We start from the raw sequence: 16,779 nt of genomic DNA, 5'->3' as shown, positions 1-16,779 counted from the left end.
CTTTCCACCATTTACAAGGCACAAGTCATGAGTGTGATGGAATGCTCTCCACTTGCTTGGATGAGTGCAGCTTCAACAACACTAAAGAAGCTCGACACCATCCAGGACAAAGCAACCCGCTTGATTAGCACCCCATCCACCACCTTAAACATTCACTGCCTCCACCACCGGCGTACTGTGGCTGTATGTACCATCTACAAGATGCACTGCAGCAACTCGCCAAAGCTTCTTCAGCAGCACCTCTCAAAGCCGTGACCTTTACCACCTAGAAGGACAAAGGCAGCAGGTGCATGGGAACATCACCACCTGAAAGTTTCCCTCCCAGTCGCACACCCTGATTTGTAAGTATACCGCCGTTTTTTCATTGTCGCTGGGTCAAAATCCTGAAACTCCTTCCCTAATAGCTCTGTGGGAGTACCTTGACGACACGGACTGCAGCGGTTCAAGAAAGTGGCTCACCACCATCTTGAGCAATTATGGATGGGCAATAAATGCTGGCTTTGCCAACGACACCCACTTCCCATGAACGAATAAAAAGAAAACCTCTCCACCTCTTCTTCTCCCTCTCCCACTTTAAGACCCTCCTTATAACCCAACTTGTTGGCCATGCTTTTGGTCACTTCTCATATCTCCTCCTTTTGTCTCTGCATTCATTTTTGTTTGATTATGCCTCTATTAAGTGCTATGGCAAATTGTTCTATGTTATGGCACTATATAAATGCAAGTTGTGTTTGTAGTTTCTACCCATTTGTAGTTGGTGAGTAGAACATTTAGCACTTTTTTTCTATTGTTTCACATTGCTATGAATCATAGAATGACACAACACTGAAGGAGTCCATTCGGCCCATAGTGTCTGTGCTGGCTGTTTGGTGGAACTATCTAATGAATCCCACTCCTCTATTCTTTCCCCATAGCCCTGTAATTTTTTCCCATCAAACATTTTTCAAATTCTCTTTTGTATGTTGCAATTGAATCTGCTTCCACCACCCATTTAGGCGGTGCATTCCAGATCACAACTCGCTGTATTTTTTTTTAAGTTTCCTCATGTCACCTCTGGTTCTTCTGTCAATCACCTTAAATCTGTGTCATCTGGTTACTGACCCTTCTGCCACTGGAAAAAGTTTCTCACTATTTACTCTATCAGACCATTTATGATTTTGAACATCTCTAACAAATCTCCTCTTAACCTTCCCTGCTCTAAGAAGAACAACCTCAGCTTCTCCAGTCTCTCCACAAAACTGACATCCCTCATCCATTCTAGTAAATCTCTTGCACCCTTTTATTAATAGAGACAAGGATCCCATATGTTTTTTTTAGTCTTCTGCTTGTCCTGCCACCTTCAATGATTGGTGTACATACACCCCAGGTCTCTCTGTTGTTGCACCCCCTTTAAAATTGTACCGTTTAGTTCATATTACCTCTCCTCATTCTTCCGACCAAAAAGTATCACATCACGCCTCTGTGTTAAATTTCGTGTGCCATGTGTCCACTCATTTTACCAGTATGTCTATGTCCTCCTCATTGTTTATTACATTTCCAAGTCTTGTATCAGCTGCAAAGTTTGAAATGATGCCCTGCATACCCAAGTCTAAGTCATTAATATATATCAAAGACCCCTGGTAAACACCACCATATACTTCCCTCCAGTCTGAAAAACAAACATTCACTACTGCTCTACCAATTTCATATCCATGCTGCCACTGTCCCTTTAATCCCATGGGCTTTAATTTTGCTAACTAGTCTATTATGTAGTACTTTGTCAAACACCTCATCAATCTGCCCCCCCCCTCCCCCCCCCCGTCCGTTACTTCATCAAAGAACTTAATCAAGTTAGTCTTTAACAAATTCGTGCTAACTTTCATCTATTAGCCCATACTTTTCAAATGCCAATTAATTTTGTCCTGGATTATTCTTTCTAACAGTTTCCCCACCACCGACGGGCTGACTGGCTTTTAGTTGCTGGGTTTTTAAACTTTTTTTTAACAGGGGTGTAACATTTACAATCCTCCAGGCGATGCTTCCTTAACCTTGCTCTGTGTTTGCTACAAAACAAAATGCCTAAAATCAAGTTCATATGTTCAGAAATACGTTTTACAGTACAATCAAAAAATATATATATTTTAAATGCTGTTGGTGATTTATTTTGGGGTTCTGTTGATATTCAAAAATAGCATAAATTCACTACTTTATAACTTCACCAAGATGCTCAATTGAATTACTGTCTTGTACTTGTCAAATAGTTACATGATGTTTCAGTAATACTACTGGCTTTTGGTGCTGCTCGCATTAAGGTACCTTTTCCTTTGAGAAAAACTCATTACATTTAAAAAGTGCCATCCATAGGCATATTACAGTGTAATTATAATCTTTTTTTGTTATCCATGCTATGATTGGGAATGGAGGGGTATTCAAACCACAAATCTCTTCGAAAGAAGGAAGAACTTGCATTTAGATAGAGGCTTTAACGACCTCAGGACATCCCAAATCACGTTACAGCCAATGAAATCCTTTTTTTTTTTGAAGTGTAGTCACTTCTCCAATGTAAGAAATGCGGCAGCCAGTTTGAGCAAAACAAAGTCCCACAAACATCATCATCATCGGCAGTCCCTTGGAATCGAGGAAGACTTGCTTCCACTCTAAAAATGAGTTCTTAGGTAGCTGAACAATCCAATACAAGAACCACAGTCCCTGTCACAGGTGGGACAGATAGTTGTTGAGGGAAAGGGGTGGGTCGGACAGGTTTGCCGCACTCTCTTTCCACTGCCTGCGCTTGGTTTCTGCAAGTTCTCGGCGATGAGACTTGAGGTGCTCGGCGCCCTCCCGGATGCACTTCCTCCACTTGGGGCGGTCTTTGGCCAGGGGATTTCAGGTGTCAGTGGGGATGTTGCTCTTTATCAGGGAAGTTTTGAGGGTGTCCTTGTAACGTTTCCTCTGCCCACTTTTGGCTCGTTTGCCGTGAAGGAGATCCGAGTAGAGCGCTTGCTTTGGGAGTCTCGTGTCTGGCATGCGAATAACGTGGCCTGCTCAGCAGAGCTGATCAAGTGTGGTCAGTGCTTCAATGCTAGGGATGTTGGCCTGGTCGAGTACACTAATGTTGGTGCGTCTGTCCTCCCAGGGGATTTGCAGGATCTTGCGGAGACATCGTTGGTGGTATTTCTCCAGCGACTTGAGGTGTCTACTGTACATGGTCCATGTCTCCTGAACCATACAGGAGGGCGGGTATTACTACAGTCCTGTAGACCATGAGTTTGGTGGCAGATTTGAGGGCCTGGTCTTCAAACACTCTTTGCCTCAGGCGGCCAAAGGCTGCACTGGCACGCTGGAGGCGGTGTTGAATCTCCTCGTCAATGTCTTTTCTTGTTGATAAGAGGCTCCCGAGGTATGGGAAATGGTCCACGTTGTCCAGGGCCGCGCCGTGGATCTTGATGATTGGCGGGTAGTGCTGTGTGGCAAGGACAGGCAATATAAGTGACTGATAAGTTGTTTTAGCGATGTTGGTTTAAGAATAAATGTTGGCCAGGATGACAGGGAGAACTCCCCTGCTCCTCTTCGAATAGTGCCATGGGATTTTTACATCCACCAGAAGGAAGTTGGTTTAATGGCCCGAAATTTGCGGTGGGTAATGAAGGCGAACTGTCAGCGTTTGCCGTCATTACCCCACTGAAACTGATGCAACTTCAGGATTTAGCGCATGCGCATCTAAACACGGAAATCTTGAAGTTGCGGTCTGTCATTCACAGTTCCGGTAAAGAGTGCACTGTGGACTCCTCCCCCGGGCCTATAGCCAGTCATCGGTGAAATCTGCAAAACTGACAAAAACTTGGGCTTTTCCGTGCTAATATTGTTGCTAAATACCCCATTAAATGTTAAGCCTTGATGGAATAGGTGTAGCTGGGGTTATATTTGTCGAGTGTAAAATTTCTCCATAATCTTAAAAATTACAATTTTTTCAAAACTTAATTTAAAAAAAAATGTTTGTTCATAACATTTCAGCTTTTACCTTATCCCCATGTGAAAGTCCCAATTTTTATTTCACGCTCTAACATTTTTTTTAAAGTCTGGATAAAAGCAGCTTCTTTCCTGTTTTTTTGGGCTGAGAATTCTTTGATGTGATTGGCTGCTTAGACAGCTTGTTGACGTCACAGCAGCTCATCGCTGGGAATCTCCATGACAGAGCATTGCAATCAATTGACGTTGAAAAATGCATACATTACGTCTTGCCATAGAGGTCGCAAGAATCTGTGGGCCACTTTCTTTGGGGCCAATGGCGAGTGCCTTTGCTTCGAGTGCTGACCGCAAAATATGTGCCTCTGTCTCATCAGAAAGACGCCGTGGTGATGTTTTTTGCTTTTGCTGTTTATCTTTTTCCTCTTGGCTTGTTCTCTTTCCCCCTATCCGTCCTTCTCTATTTCATACAATTATAAAGTGTTACAGCAGAAATAGGCCATTTGGCACATCAAGACTGCACAGGTGTTTTCTTAAACATGCGCCACCTACTTTATTCTTCCTCTCCTGCTCTCGTCCTTTGTTATCCCATTTTTTTCAAGCAATAATCTCTCTTATTCAAGAATTTATGGACTTGCTTCAATAATGATATGTGGCAGAGTGTTCCAAATTCTAACCTCTCTCTATAAAAAATAAAATTATGACCACCCCTTGAATGCTTTTTGCGATTACCATTGATTTGTACCCTCATTACCATCTCACTGACCAGTGGAAACAGTCTATTGCTATCTACATAACTGTTTGTAATCAGGTCACCCCTTAACCACATTGGCTGCAGTGAAAAAAGCTCTAATTTCTATAACCCCTTATCTTTGCTAACATTCTCCCAAAACTAGACTGCACTTTTCTCATTGTTCATATATCCTTCCTATAATGGGGTGCCCAAAACTAAACATAATACCTTAGCTGCAGCCTTACTTCAGGTCCCAGATCCTTTTTCCATTTTTACAGCATTGTATCGCCACCTTGTATGTCTATTCATCAAGCTTGTACATAGATGGTCTGGGATCAGTTGAACAGAAAATATTTTTGATCTTCTATCTTGTAAGATTAATTCAAGATAATAGGAACTGGAAATTGCTGTAATTTGTGCCATTAAATTTTAATGGAAGAAATACTCATACTGCACATTATTTGTGAATACAGACAAAAATATAGATCTTTTGGCTTTTTTAGGTAAGTTATACAGAAACTTAGTGGTATTAAAATACAGGCAGTTGAAGAATGATAAAGTAAACATTTTCATATTGTTGCGGTTCACTATGCTGCTGCAGTTGAGAAATGATTGGGGTGAAGTTTCGGGCCGCGCCTAGAACGGCGCAGCCCTGACCTGGACGCCCGTTTTTCGCGCCTAATAATGCATCAGAAAAATACCTCCAGATTCTCCGGCTCCCTGCAGGTCCCTGGGAGCTCGGCGCGGCGCGCACACAGCAGTGGGGGGACGGAGCCACAGAGTCGCGTCAATTCTACAAGTGGTCGGTGGGGGAGGGGGGGGGGGGCTAATTTAAATGAGACAACGTCGTGCCGGCAGCCTTGCGCGTGCGCATTGGAGCATGCGCGCACGCACAGTAGTCCATAAACATTGGCACTCAGCCATTTTTAAAGGGACTTAAAGAAAAGTGTTCATTTGTCTGTTGAACCCATGGAAAGGCTTGGGATCGAATTTTGGTGATTTTTTTGTGTCTGAAGGAGTGCTTTTAGCAGCACTGTTGAAGAAGTCACCTGCTGAAATCAGTGAGTGCTGCTTGCTGTGTCTTCGGCTGCCGTCGAGCCACTGACGCCGCCCCTATCCCGTGGCCGAATGGCCTCAGCTTCCCTCGCAGCTTGAAGGCTGCTTGCATGCTGTGTCTTCGGCTGCCATCGAGCCACTGATGCCGCCCCTGTCTCCTACATGGAAGGAAGGCCTGCCTGAAGCACCGCAGCTCGAAGGCTGCTTGCTGTGTCTTCGGCTGCCGTCGAGTCACTGACGCCGCCCCTGTCTCCTACATGGAAAGCCTGCCTGAAGCACTGCAGCTCGAAGGCTGCTGCTGCTTCACACAGTTAGGAATATTCAATATTTTGTCTTTGCTTTGTTTATAATTTTATATTCAGGATGGCTCTTTATTTGTATAAGTAAGACTGTTGAATGCTTGTAGAATTTAATTACTTCCCTTCCCCCCCCCCCACCTTCGTTTCCTACGCCTGATTTGTAACCTACGCCTGATTTGTAAAGTGTAGGCAAGGTTTTTCTGAGCATACAAAAATCTGCACTTACTCCATTCTAAGTTAGTTGGGAGTAAGTTTTCACTGCCTAAACTTTCAAAACAAGCGTAAGTGGCCGGACACGCCCCCTTTTGAAAAAATAAATCTGTTCCAAACTGGAACTGTTCTAACTGACTAGAACTGGAGCAAACTAAATGCCGAGAATTGCAATTTCTAAGATACTCCATTCTAAACCAGTTGCTCCAAAAAAATAGGAACAACTCGGGCCAAAACTTGACCCCAAAGATTTTACTTTAAAATTTTTTTACATAGTGCACTGTTTAATAGATTTGTATAAAAATATTTTCACTTTCGTAAACCTCATTTTATTTGTGTTGGGATCGGCAACTTTTTTTTGTCCTGGATTCGTCTTCACAACATTTAAGCCTATCTGCTGATTTTAATGCATTTGCAGGCAGGATGAGAACATGCTTGTTCCAGTGAAAGTTTCATAATAGTCTGTTATAATGAAGTTTATGCTATAATGTAGGTGCTGTGTGATCGTGCATTGTATTACATAGTATTTACCGCACAGAAACAGGCTATTCAGTCCCACAGGTCCCTGCCGGTGTTTATGCTACACAAGCGTCCTCTCAATCTTCTTCATCTGACCCCATCAACGTATCCTTCTGTTCCTTTCTCCCTCATGTTGCGGGGATATTTCTAATGGCTGCAGCTGGAACTGATTTATTGGGAAAAATTAGTTTTTCTGTAAATCTGCAGTACCTAATAGTAATTGTGAGAGATAAAAACAGAAAATGCAAAAAATACTCGGCAGGTCAGGCAGCATCTGTATAGCGAGAAACAAAGTTAACGTTTCATGTTGATGATCTTTCGTCAGACCACAAAGGCTTGCTCCACAGATGTACTTGACCTGAATCTTTTCAGCATTTTCTGTTTTTATTTCAGATTTCCAGCATCTGCAGTATTTCGCTTAAGTAATTGTGAAAGACTATATAGTGAATTTGTAATAAATATTTACAAAATGCTTACATTTTCCAAGTGTTTTTTTTACTCCTCACCAAGCTGCTCAAGGTGTCCTTAATTTTGTTTTGTTCAAAGTAAAGAGGATGTCACCACAAAAATGCAAAACTAGTCTCCTACTGGTATGGTCTGAGTGACTTCAGCTAAGCAATTTGATCCATAAAGTGAATTTTTAAGTTCGAGCCACTGATCATAGAATCATGGAATGATACAGAACAGAAGGGGGCCAATCAGCCCATTGTGCCTGTGCCTCCTCTTTTGGAAAAAGTCCCCTTCCCCTGCCCTTTCTCCATAGCCTTGCAATTATTTCCCCTTCAAGTATTTATCCAATTTCCTTTTGAAAGTTATGATTGAATCTGCTTCCACCACCCTTTCAGGCAATGCATTCCAGATCATTACAACTCACTGCATTAAAAAAATTCTCCTCACCTCTGGTTCAATTACCGTAAATCTGTGTCCTCTGGTTACTGACTTTTCTGCTACTGGAAACAGATTCTTGTTATTTACTCTATCAAACCCCATCATGATTTTGAATATCTGTATTAAATCTCCCCTTAACCTTCTCTGCCCTAAGGAAAACAACCCCAGCTTCTCTCGTCTCGCCACGTAAATAAAGTCCCTCATCCCTGGTCCCGTTCTAGTAAATCTCCTCTCTAAGGCCTTAACATCCTTCCTAAAGTGTGATGCCCAGAATTGGACACAATGCCCCAGCTTGGGACCTAACGAGTGATTTATAAAGTTTCAGCATAACTTTCTTGCTTTTGTACTCTGTGCCATTGTTTATAAAGACAATGATTCCATATGATTTTTTATTTAACTTGTCCTGCAACTCTTTTAAAATTGTACCATTTAGATTATATTGCCTTTCCTCATTCTTCCTACCTTACTTATATGTGTTAGATTTCATCTCCATGTGTCTACCCATTTAACCAGTCTGTCTATGTCCTCCTGAAGTCTGTTACTATCTTCCTCACTGTTTACTACATTTCCGTATATAGTGTCAAACATCAGCCTGTAGTGTTCAGGAGAGATGCAGTTCAATTCATTAGTTCATGGTTGTTTACTAATATAGACTACTAGTTTCACATCTAAAGTTGGCAGTAACTGGCTCTGAACTAAATGTATCTCATGATCCTGTAAGCATGCTGAAAGGAAAGGGAGAAATTAGAATTCAAGTTTCTGTCTATGGAGTGTGAAGATAGAAAAGAGACCAATCGAGGATCCAACTCTTAATTGTCCACTACTCCTTGCCAGAATTACATGTGTGTAGATGCTGGATGAGGACAATATTGGAGAATTTTTTTAATACGGAGGATTGTGAGGCACTAGAATGCACTACTGGTGTTGGTGATTGAAGCAGAGACTATGTTGTCATTTAAGAATAGGTTAGATAGGTGATGGAAGAAATGGAGGAATAAAGAAATATGCAGGCACATGGGATTCGGACTACTGCTTGTTCAGAGGATCAACAGCAACTTGGTTGGGCCAAACAGCCTGTTGCCGTGTTGTAATTTCTGTGTGATTCATTGACTTCAACGGTCAAATAGTCTGTGAACAATCCTTGTCGATCCTTGTACATGAAGAATGGCCATTTGATAAAGTATAAAACTTAACAGTAACTTCAACTTTAAAGTTGGGATGTTTCTATTAAAACTGAATATTTCACTTTGTTCAAGAAAAGGTATGTGTCATTTTAAGACAAATGAGAAATGTCAAAATTGGTTCTTGGTGTTGCACCCAATCATTTTCTTCTGTTTCAGCTTTAGCATTTTGTTTTTGTCTCCTTGCTGTCCAATCATGACCGCACGTTCATCCGTAGTCAAGCCAGTATTGAATGTACGTTTTTGGATTACTTGAAACTTGTGTCAGTGGCTCTTCAGAAATGTCCCTACCAGAAGTGATGCTACCAGATGTCATTTAGGAAAAGTTGCACATTCATTCTTTCCATTTTTGCTCCCACTAAAACCTAGAACAGTTTGTTTATGTTTGGCTGAGAACTGAAGACCATTGCCCCTCTTTTAGTTTTTCCTTTCTCCACCCACCCAAAAATGGAGGAGCTGATGAGTTTGAGTGATCATTAACCCTAGGACATAAATGCATTTGCTCACCATGTAAAACATACGGCATTTCTCCTTTTCCCTTCTTCCTATTCAGATTTTATTTTTCTACTTTTGCCTCTGCAAAATAATCCATCCCCTAACTAAGAAAGCAATCTTGCTCCTGAGATGCTAGGTGGCATGCAAGAGCAGCATGTGTTGACTTATATATTTCTCCCCCCTCCCTCCCCAGGACCGTCTGAAAACTGTCAATGCAGAGGTAAACACTGTTGATGAATTAATGTGCAGCACAACTCAGTTGTCAAAAGTTCAGTGAATTGTCAGAAGACGGAATGACTGTTCTTAAATACACTTGCGATTACATTAGGCTAGCGTGCACACTAGGTGATATGTTCTCTAAACTTGCAGCTTAAAAAATTATATACAAACCTAAAATTCAGAGCTATAAAATAGATGTCATTCCTAATCAAGATTTATAGTAGTGTTCTGTTCTACCAGTATTTTGGGATTAGTGAACTTTAGCCAGAGGTAGAATATGTTGCATCAAAATGTCTTTTTTTGAAATATTACTACAAGTTATAAAATGTGCTTTTGCTGGCTGCTGCAGTGTAATCTAGTTTTAAAGTGGACAAGGCCATTATTATTTAGAAATGTAGGAATTCAGTAGAGGAATACTAACGTAGATCATAGATGTGTCAAACAAGAAGTAAAACGTAAGCTGTTTTGTTAGATTAGGTGGAGGAGTGAGCATTGGTTACATTGGGAAATAATGATTTGTGGAAATATGTTTTGGGTAGTTTAGCATCTTGCCAGCAAAAGTGAGCTGTCACTTTTGGGGCAAATGTTCGATGTCGAAGTTGTGTTTGCCATTTCTGATTTGTTCGGTATCTGGTTGATTTTGTCTTTTTTGGTTCATGCAAAATGATTTGTGATTCACTGAGTCGAAGATCTCAACCCCCCCAACATTGACTGAAGAATTATTCAGGATATGAATTTTTAGAGTGGCTTAGGAAGTCATTTTTGTGGACTGAAGATAGAATTACTTTTACTTAGCAACTGTCCATAGTGTTGCACTTAAATTGTTTCTGTTTATCAACTAGTATATTTAAGGAATAGCAGGTATGGTGTCTTGTTAATTAGGATTGTGTTTGTTTCTAGAAGAGAGAGAGTTCTGATACAATTATGTGCTGGATTCACTTTTTTTGCCAGAAGCAATTTTCTCTTGCATATATCCAGCAACCAAAGGCTTGATACTTCAAAGGAAAGCAAGCATTGCTGATTCACGTTTTCAAGCACGTCATATACTGAAGTACAAAATCTCTCTGCGCTTGAAGGATTCTTCAAGCAACTTCAATAAGTGCAAGTTATTGATTTACTCAAATAACTAAAAGGAATTTCAATGTTTTATCATAAGTTAATCTGCCTGTAACGTAGGTTGGATGTACAAGAAAAATGTACAATTTATAATGAGCCTGGAGCGTTGTGTGTTTCAGATCCAAATATGGTAGGAAGAAGGGAAAAGCAGAATTTTTTTTTTAAATAGGAGAGAGATTAGTAAATGTTGGTACAGGTACAGCGTCGAGAATCTGGAAGCCTCGGGATCGAGGCCGCTCTGGATTCTGTATATTTCAGGACTTTCGAACGTCTTTATGACGTCCCGAGTCCGGAAAAGCCTGGGCCTAGGAAGGGGGGTGGATTGGGAAATGGGGTTGGGTGGGGGAGGGGAGGGGGGAAGCGTCCGAGCGGCGGAGGCGAGGTCGGCGGCGGCCCGAGGCGGGGATCTGGATTTCAGAACATTTTCCGGATTCCGGACAACCCTGCCACGGATCGTCCGGATTTCAGAACTCCGGATTCTCAGCGCCATACCTGTATTCAGAGGGATTTTGGGGTACTTGTACACAAATCACAGAAAGTTACCATGCAGGTACAGCAAGCAATTAGGAAGGCAAATGGTATGTTGGCCTTTATTGCAAGAGGGTTGGCGTTTAAGAGTAAGAAAGTGTTGTTGCAATCAAGTGGAGCTTTGGTGAGGCCAAAGTGTACAGTCTTTGTCTCCTTAACTGAGGAAGGGTGTACTTGCCTTAAAGGGGCTGCAATGAAGGTTCACTAGATTGATTCCTGGGATGAGAGTGTTGTCCTATGAGGAGAGATTGAGTAAAATGGCCTATATTCTCTGGAGTTTAGAAGAATGAGAGGTGATCTCATTGAAACATATAAAATTCTTGGAGAGCTTGACAAGGTACATATTGATAGGCTGTTTCTCCTGGCTGGAGAGTTAAGAACTAGGGGTCATAGTCTCAGAATAAGGGGTCAGCCATTTAGGACTGGGATGAGAAAAAATTTCTTCACTCAGAGGATTGTGACTCTTTGGAATTCCCTAGCCCAGAGGGCTGTGGATGTTCATTCCATGAGTATATTCAAGACAGATCAATAGATTTTTGGGCACCAAGAGACTCAAAGGATATGGAGATAGTGCAGGAAAGTGGAGTTGATGTGGAAGTTCAGCCATGATCTTGTTGAATGGAAGAACAGGCTTGATGGGCCATAGGGCTTACTCCTGTGTCTTATGTTCTTAACCTGTGTTTGAACTTGTGTCATATCCAGAATTTTCTTTGTCTTTGTATGTAGTGACTTAGCAAAAGGCACTAATTCTACCATGGATGGGATCTGACTCCACTCAAATGACCTCTGGAAAAAATTATATTGTCATATTGTTTCTGCACTCATGGATCAAGCAGTTTATTTCCATTTTACACCGAGAGGTAGTGTAAAGTACTGATTTTGTGAATCTTTGGGATTCAACAAACTGGGGGTGGTTGATATGACTTTTTTTTTTGGGCTGGCTACAAAACAAAAAATAGCTATAAGGATATAGAGTGTGTTAGATGGAGAACATTAGGAGGTTGCCATTATTGTCTTAATTCTAGAATTTCATAGATTCTAGAAAGGTTCCCACGGGTTGGAAGGTAGCAAATGTAACCCCACTATTTAAGAAAGAAAGGAGGGAGGGAGAGAGAAAATGGAGAACTACAGACTAGTCAGCTTGACATCAGTAGTAGGGAAAATGCTAGAATCTATTAAGGACATCGTAGCAGGGCACTTAGAAAATAATAAGATTAGGCAGAGTCAACACTGATTTATGAAAGGGAAATCATGTTTGACAAATCAGTTAGAGTTTTTTGAGGTTGTATCGAGCAGAATAGATCAGGAGGAACCAGTGGATGTGGTGTATTTGGATTTTCAGAAGGCATTCGATAAAGTGCCACACAAGAGGTTATTAAATAAAATTAGGTTCTCATGGAATTGTGAGCATGGATTGAGGATTGGTTAGCGGACAGAAAACGGACAGTAGAGATGAGGAGAAACTTCTTCACCCAGAGAGTGGTGAACCTGTGGAATTCTCTACCACAGAAAGTAGTTGAGGCCAATTCACTAAATATATTCAAAAGGGAGTTAGATGAAGTCCTTACTACTCGGGGGATCAAGGGTTATGGCGAGAAAGCAGGAAGGGGGTACTGAAGTTTCATGTTCAGCCATGAACTCATTGAATGGCGGTGCAGGCTAGAAGGGCTGAATGGCCTGCTCCTGCACCTATTTTCTATGTTTCTCTATGTTTAAACGTGTCATTTTTGGGTTGGCAAGGTGTAACTAGTTGGGTACTGCAAGGATCGGTGCTTAGGCCTCAGCTATTCACAATATATAATCAATGATTTGGATGAGGGGACCAAATGTAATATATCCAAGTTTGCTGATGATACAAATCTCAGTGGGAATGTAAGTTGTGAGGAGGATGCAGAGAGGCTCCAAGGGGCTATAGACAGGCTAAGTGTGGGCACGAACATGGCAAATGGAATATAATCTGGGGAAATGTGTAGGTATCCATTTTGATTGGAAAAAATAGAAAAGCAGAGTATTTTTAAATGGTGAGAGATTGGGAAATGTTGGTGTTCAGAGGAACCTGGGTGTCCTTGTACACAAATCACTGAAAGTTAACATGCAGGTACAGCAAGCAATTAAGAAAGCCAATGGTATATTGGCCTTTATTAGAAGAGGATTTGAGTATAAGAGTAATGGGGCTAGAATTTCAACAACTTTGCGACCGGGATTGCGCCGTGATTTGACCCTCCGCGGCGAAAACCCAGACGGCGGGATCTTCAGGGTACCTTTTTGCGGCGGCGCTTCCACGTACCGGCGGGGAGAGGAGTGCCGACATGCAACGTCAAAATTGTGTTTGCGATCGGGTTTTGGCTCTGCAGGTACCCGTATTCTGCGCCCAGAATACCAACCGGGTCAAACCTGCGGTGCAGCCCTGCAAAGTTTTTATTTTTGAATTCTTTTTCAGCGATTTAGTAGGTCAAGGTTTGTGAATTTTTTTTTTTTTTGCAATATTTTTGGGTCGTTTTTCCCCACCCTCCCAAGGCGCCTCTCGCAGCGCTATCATCCCTGGACTAAAATTGCCGAAGTTTGGCGTTTGCGCTGCAAATCCTCGTGCAACACTGATTTTTACCGATTAAAGGCTGAAAAGCGGGCCTAAAAACGGTAGCGCAGCGAAAACGGTAATTTTGGCGTAAAACTACCGTTTCCACTGAAAGCCGAAATTCTAGCCCAAGACATTTTACTGCAATTATATAGGGCCCTGGTGAGTCCACACCTGGAATATTGTGTACAGGTTTGGTCTCCTTACCTAAAAGGATATACTTGCCACAGAGGGAAGTATATCCTTCCAGGTTCACCAGACTGATTTCTGGGAAGAGGGGATTGTCCTCTGAGGAGAGAGTGAGTAGACTAGGCCTATATTCTCTAGAGTTGAGAAGAATGAGAGGTGATCTAATTGAAACATACAAAATTCTTGCAGGGCTTAACAGATTAGATGCAGAGAGGATGTTTCCCCTGGCTGGGAAGTCTAGAACCAGGGGTCACAGTGTCAGAATAAGGAGTCGGCCATTTAGGACTGAGATAAGGAGACATTTCTTCACTGAAGGTGGTGAATCTTTGGAATTCTCTACCCCAGAGGACTATGGAAGCTCAGTCTTTGAGTATATTCAAGACAGAGCTCGATAGATTTTTGGATATTAAGGGAATCAAGGGATATAGGGATAGTGCAGGCAAGCGGAGTTGAGGTAGATGATCAGCCATGATCTCATTGAATGGCAGAGCAGGCTCGAGGAGCCAAATGGCCTACCCCTGCCCTTATTTTTTATATTTCTTGTATTTTGTAACTGTGAGCCATGTTGCTGTGTAACACCTTTCAGTGTCTGTCGAGAGTTGAGAAATATGAGTGTCTTTTACATTTTCCCTATTTTTCTTCCATGGTGGATGGTGCCTGTGTATTGTGTGATTTAGCCATGTGAAATCTGGATATATTTTATTCTCTGATAGAGAAATATCATAAACAAAAATTTACATTGATATAGAATGAGGTTGGAAAGAAAAGCAGCATTACATTACTGAATTAATAAAGATACCTTGAGCTAACTTATTTCCTATGACCTATGTTGCAGTTATGTAAGAAATTATAAATGATCACTGTGTACATTAAGTGCTGCTCTACAGTTTCCTTGCAGTCCTGTAGTGTGTAAGGAATGTTTGAGACGACACTCAAAACAGCAGTGAATTCCCACACAAATGCAAGTTTAATGAAGTATACTTGGGTAGAAAACAAAAGCTGAATCCTGCATTGATTGTGTACAATAGGTACTGCTTTGATACTATAGCTGTTTATAAAGATGAAGAGCAGGAGTGCCAATTTATACTGTCGGCTCTACTGCTTCACTTGTATTTAAATGTGGTTAAACTTTTAATGGTGGCAAATTGCTGACTAGAGTTGGCTCTTTGACATGAAACAGTTTAAAAATGAAACGTAAAAGTTTCTGGATGCTTAACTGACCATTTAGGATCTTTTAAAAGCTTGCTTCTGACCAGTTGCAGTTCTGCAACAAAGCAAAGTCAAAGTGGTGTGAGACTACCTTTTAGAGAAACTATGATTACTTTATGATAAGGGCATAATTATCTGGATCTGCTGTGCAGTGAAGAGAATAGAGAATATAGTATCGGTACTTTATACTTTTCTCTTCTCTCCTGAAGACATGCTGGTTATGGTTCCATGGGATTCAGTAGCTCTATAGTACTTTGCATCATCTGTCATTCTTTTTGTGAACCTGAGCTTGAGTGTTGGCGGATAGCTTGTCCATTTGAAGATGTAACAAATTCTATGTCACTGTATGAAGGTAGATGGAGGCAGAACAAGTTTTGTAAATATAAATGAATATATTGTGCTTATAATGGATAGAAAAGACTGGGAAAAATTTAAATGGGCACCTGACATGATGTCTGATTTCCAGAAGGTAACTTAAGTTTTTGATTTCCACACAATATTACTGTGTTAATTAAGCCAGAAAAATCTTGTTTGGATGGTGTGAACAACACTTATTTGTGGATCATTCAACCTGGAAGTGGGGCTGTTGGAGGAAACATTAAGTCATGAATATGGATTCCAGCAGTGCAGGGTTTTAATATACCCTAAAACTGCATTGACAACAACAAGTTATGTTCCTGTTAAAGGGCATCACAAATCCTGTTTTCACCTAGTGTAAATACCAGTTAGGAATATTTTCCCCTCTATTGTCGTAAGACTAAGACCAAAGTTCCCTATGAGCTGCGTTGCGCAGCTCTGCCGGCCCTGCGCGGTCCAGTCCTGGCTTTTTCAAAGTTACCTTTTGCACAGGGCCCCAAAAAATGAGGGAACATTGACTAAGACCCATTTTTATTTTTCTGCAACCATAGCAGGAACTCAGCATTTTCTTGCTCCTCCTCCCACTTCCTGGTCCAAGCCTGGGAGCAGTGAAAGTAATGATTTTGTGCACCTCTCCCCATTGTTGCTTTAGTTAACAGCAGAGACCAGACTTAGGATCTTTCTACAGCTCAGTCCACATTAATCAGTGCATTGACCCATAGAATTGTCAGTGGAAGTCCCTCTACTAGAATTCCATGTTTGGGTGCACTTTGTATTTTCTACATTACACTTTATTGGAATTGCTTTGGCTTAATTTATCACTTGCGATTGATGGCTTCCCCTATATATTTTTTTGTGATTCACAGGCAGCTGATGAGCCTGCCTATCTCACAGTGGGGACGGATGTTAGTGCCAAGTACCGCGGTGCCTTCTGCGAGGCAAAGATTAAGACCGTGAAGCGACTGGTAAAGGTCAAGGTATGTTGCATGCTGTTCATCAGAAACCCATTCCTTTGCTGAGCTACTTTTGACTTGTATTTCTACTATAATATGTTTGTTGAAGGGTAATTTCCAGTATGCTAAGTCTACTTTTGATTTCTGTCATATTGTCTAGGTGATCTTTAAGCATGACAGTTCTACACAAGTTGTTCAGGATGACCAAGTAAAAGGCCCATTAAGGGTATGTATAACTTTTCACTGATGTTGTTGTGCTTGAATTCCTCCAGCAATGGTTAAAGCTTGAAATGTACCCATCACCAAG

The 16,779-nt window shown here is 41.4% G+C and overlaps 1 protein-coding gene across 3 annotated transcripts in view; it reads left to right on the top strand.

The window, feature by feature from the left end:
- Positions 1-16,779, top strand: part of arid4a (AT-rich interactive domain 4A) — a 131,451-nt gene that overhangs the window by 21,267 nt on the left and 93,405 nt on the right. For all 3 annotated transcript variants that reach the window (XM_070879142.1, XM_070879140.1, XM_070879141.1), the window contains exons 3-4: positions 16,386-16,496; positions 16,633-16,698. In XM_070879142.1, coding sequence (XP_070735243.1) covers positions 16,386-16,496; positions 16,633-16,698 — 177 coding nt within the window. The remainder of the gene's footprint in view (positions 1-16,385; positions 16,497-16,632; positions 16,699-16,779) is intronic.

This window comes from Pristiophorus japonicus, chromosome 4, assembly GCF_044704955.1.
Source record: "Pristiophorus japonicus isolate sPriJap1 chromosome 4, sPriJap1.hap1, whole genome shotgun sequence".
Lineage (NCBI taxonomy): Eukaryota > Metazoa > Chordata > Chondrichthyes > Pristiophoridae > Pristiophorus > Pristiophorus japonicus.
Note: the sequence above shows the minus strand (reverse complement) of the source record. Positions and strands in the feature narration are given on the sequence as shown.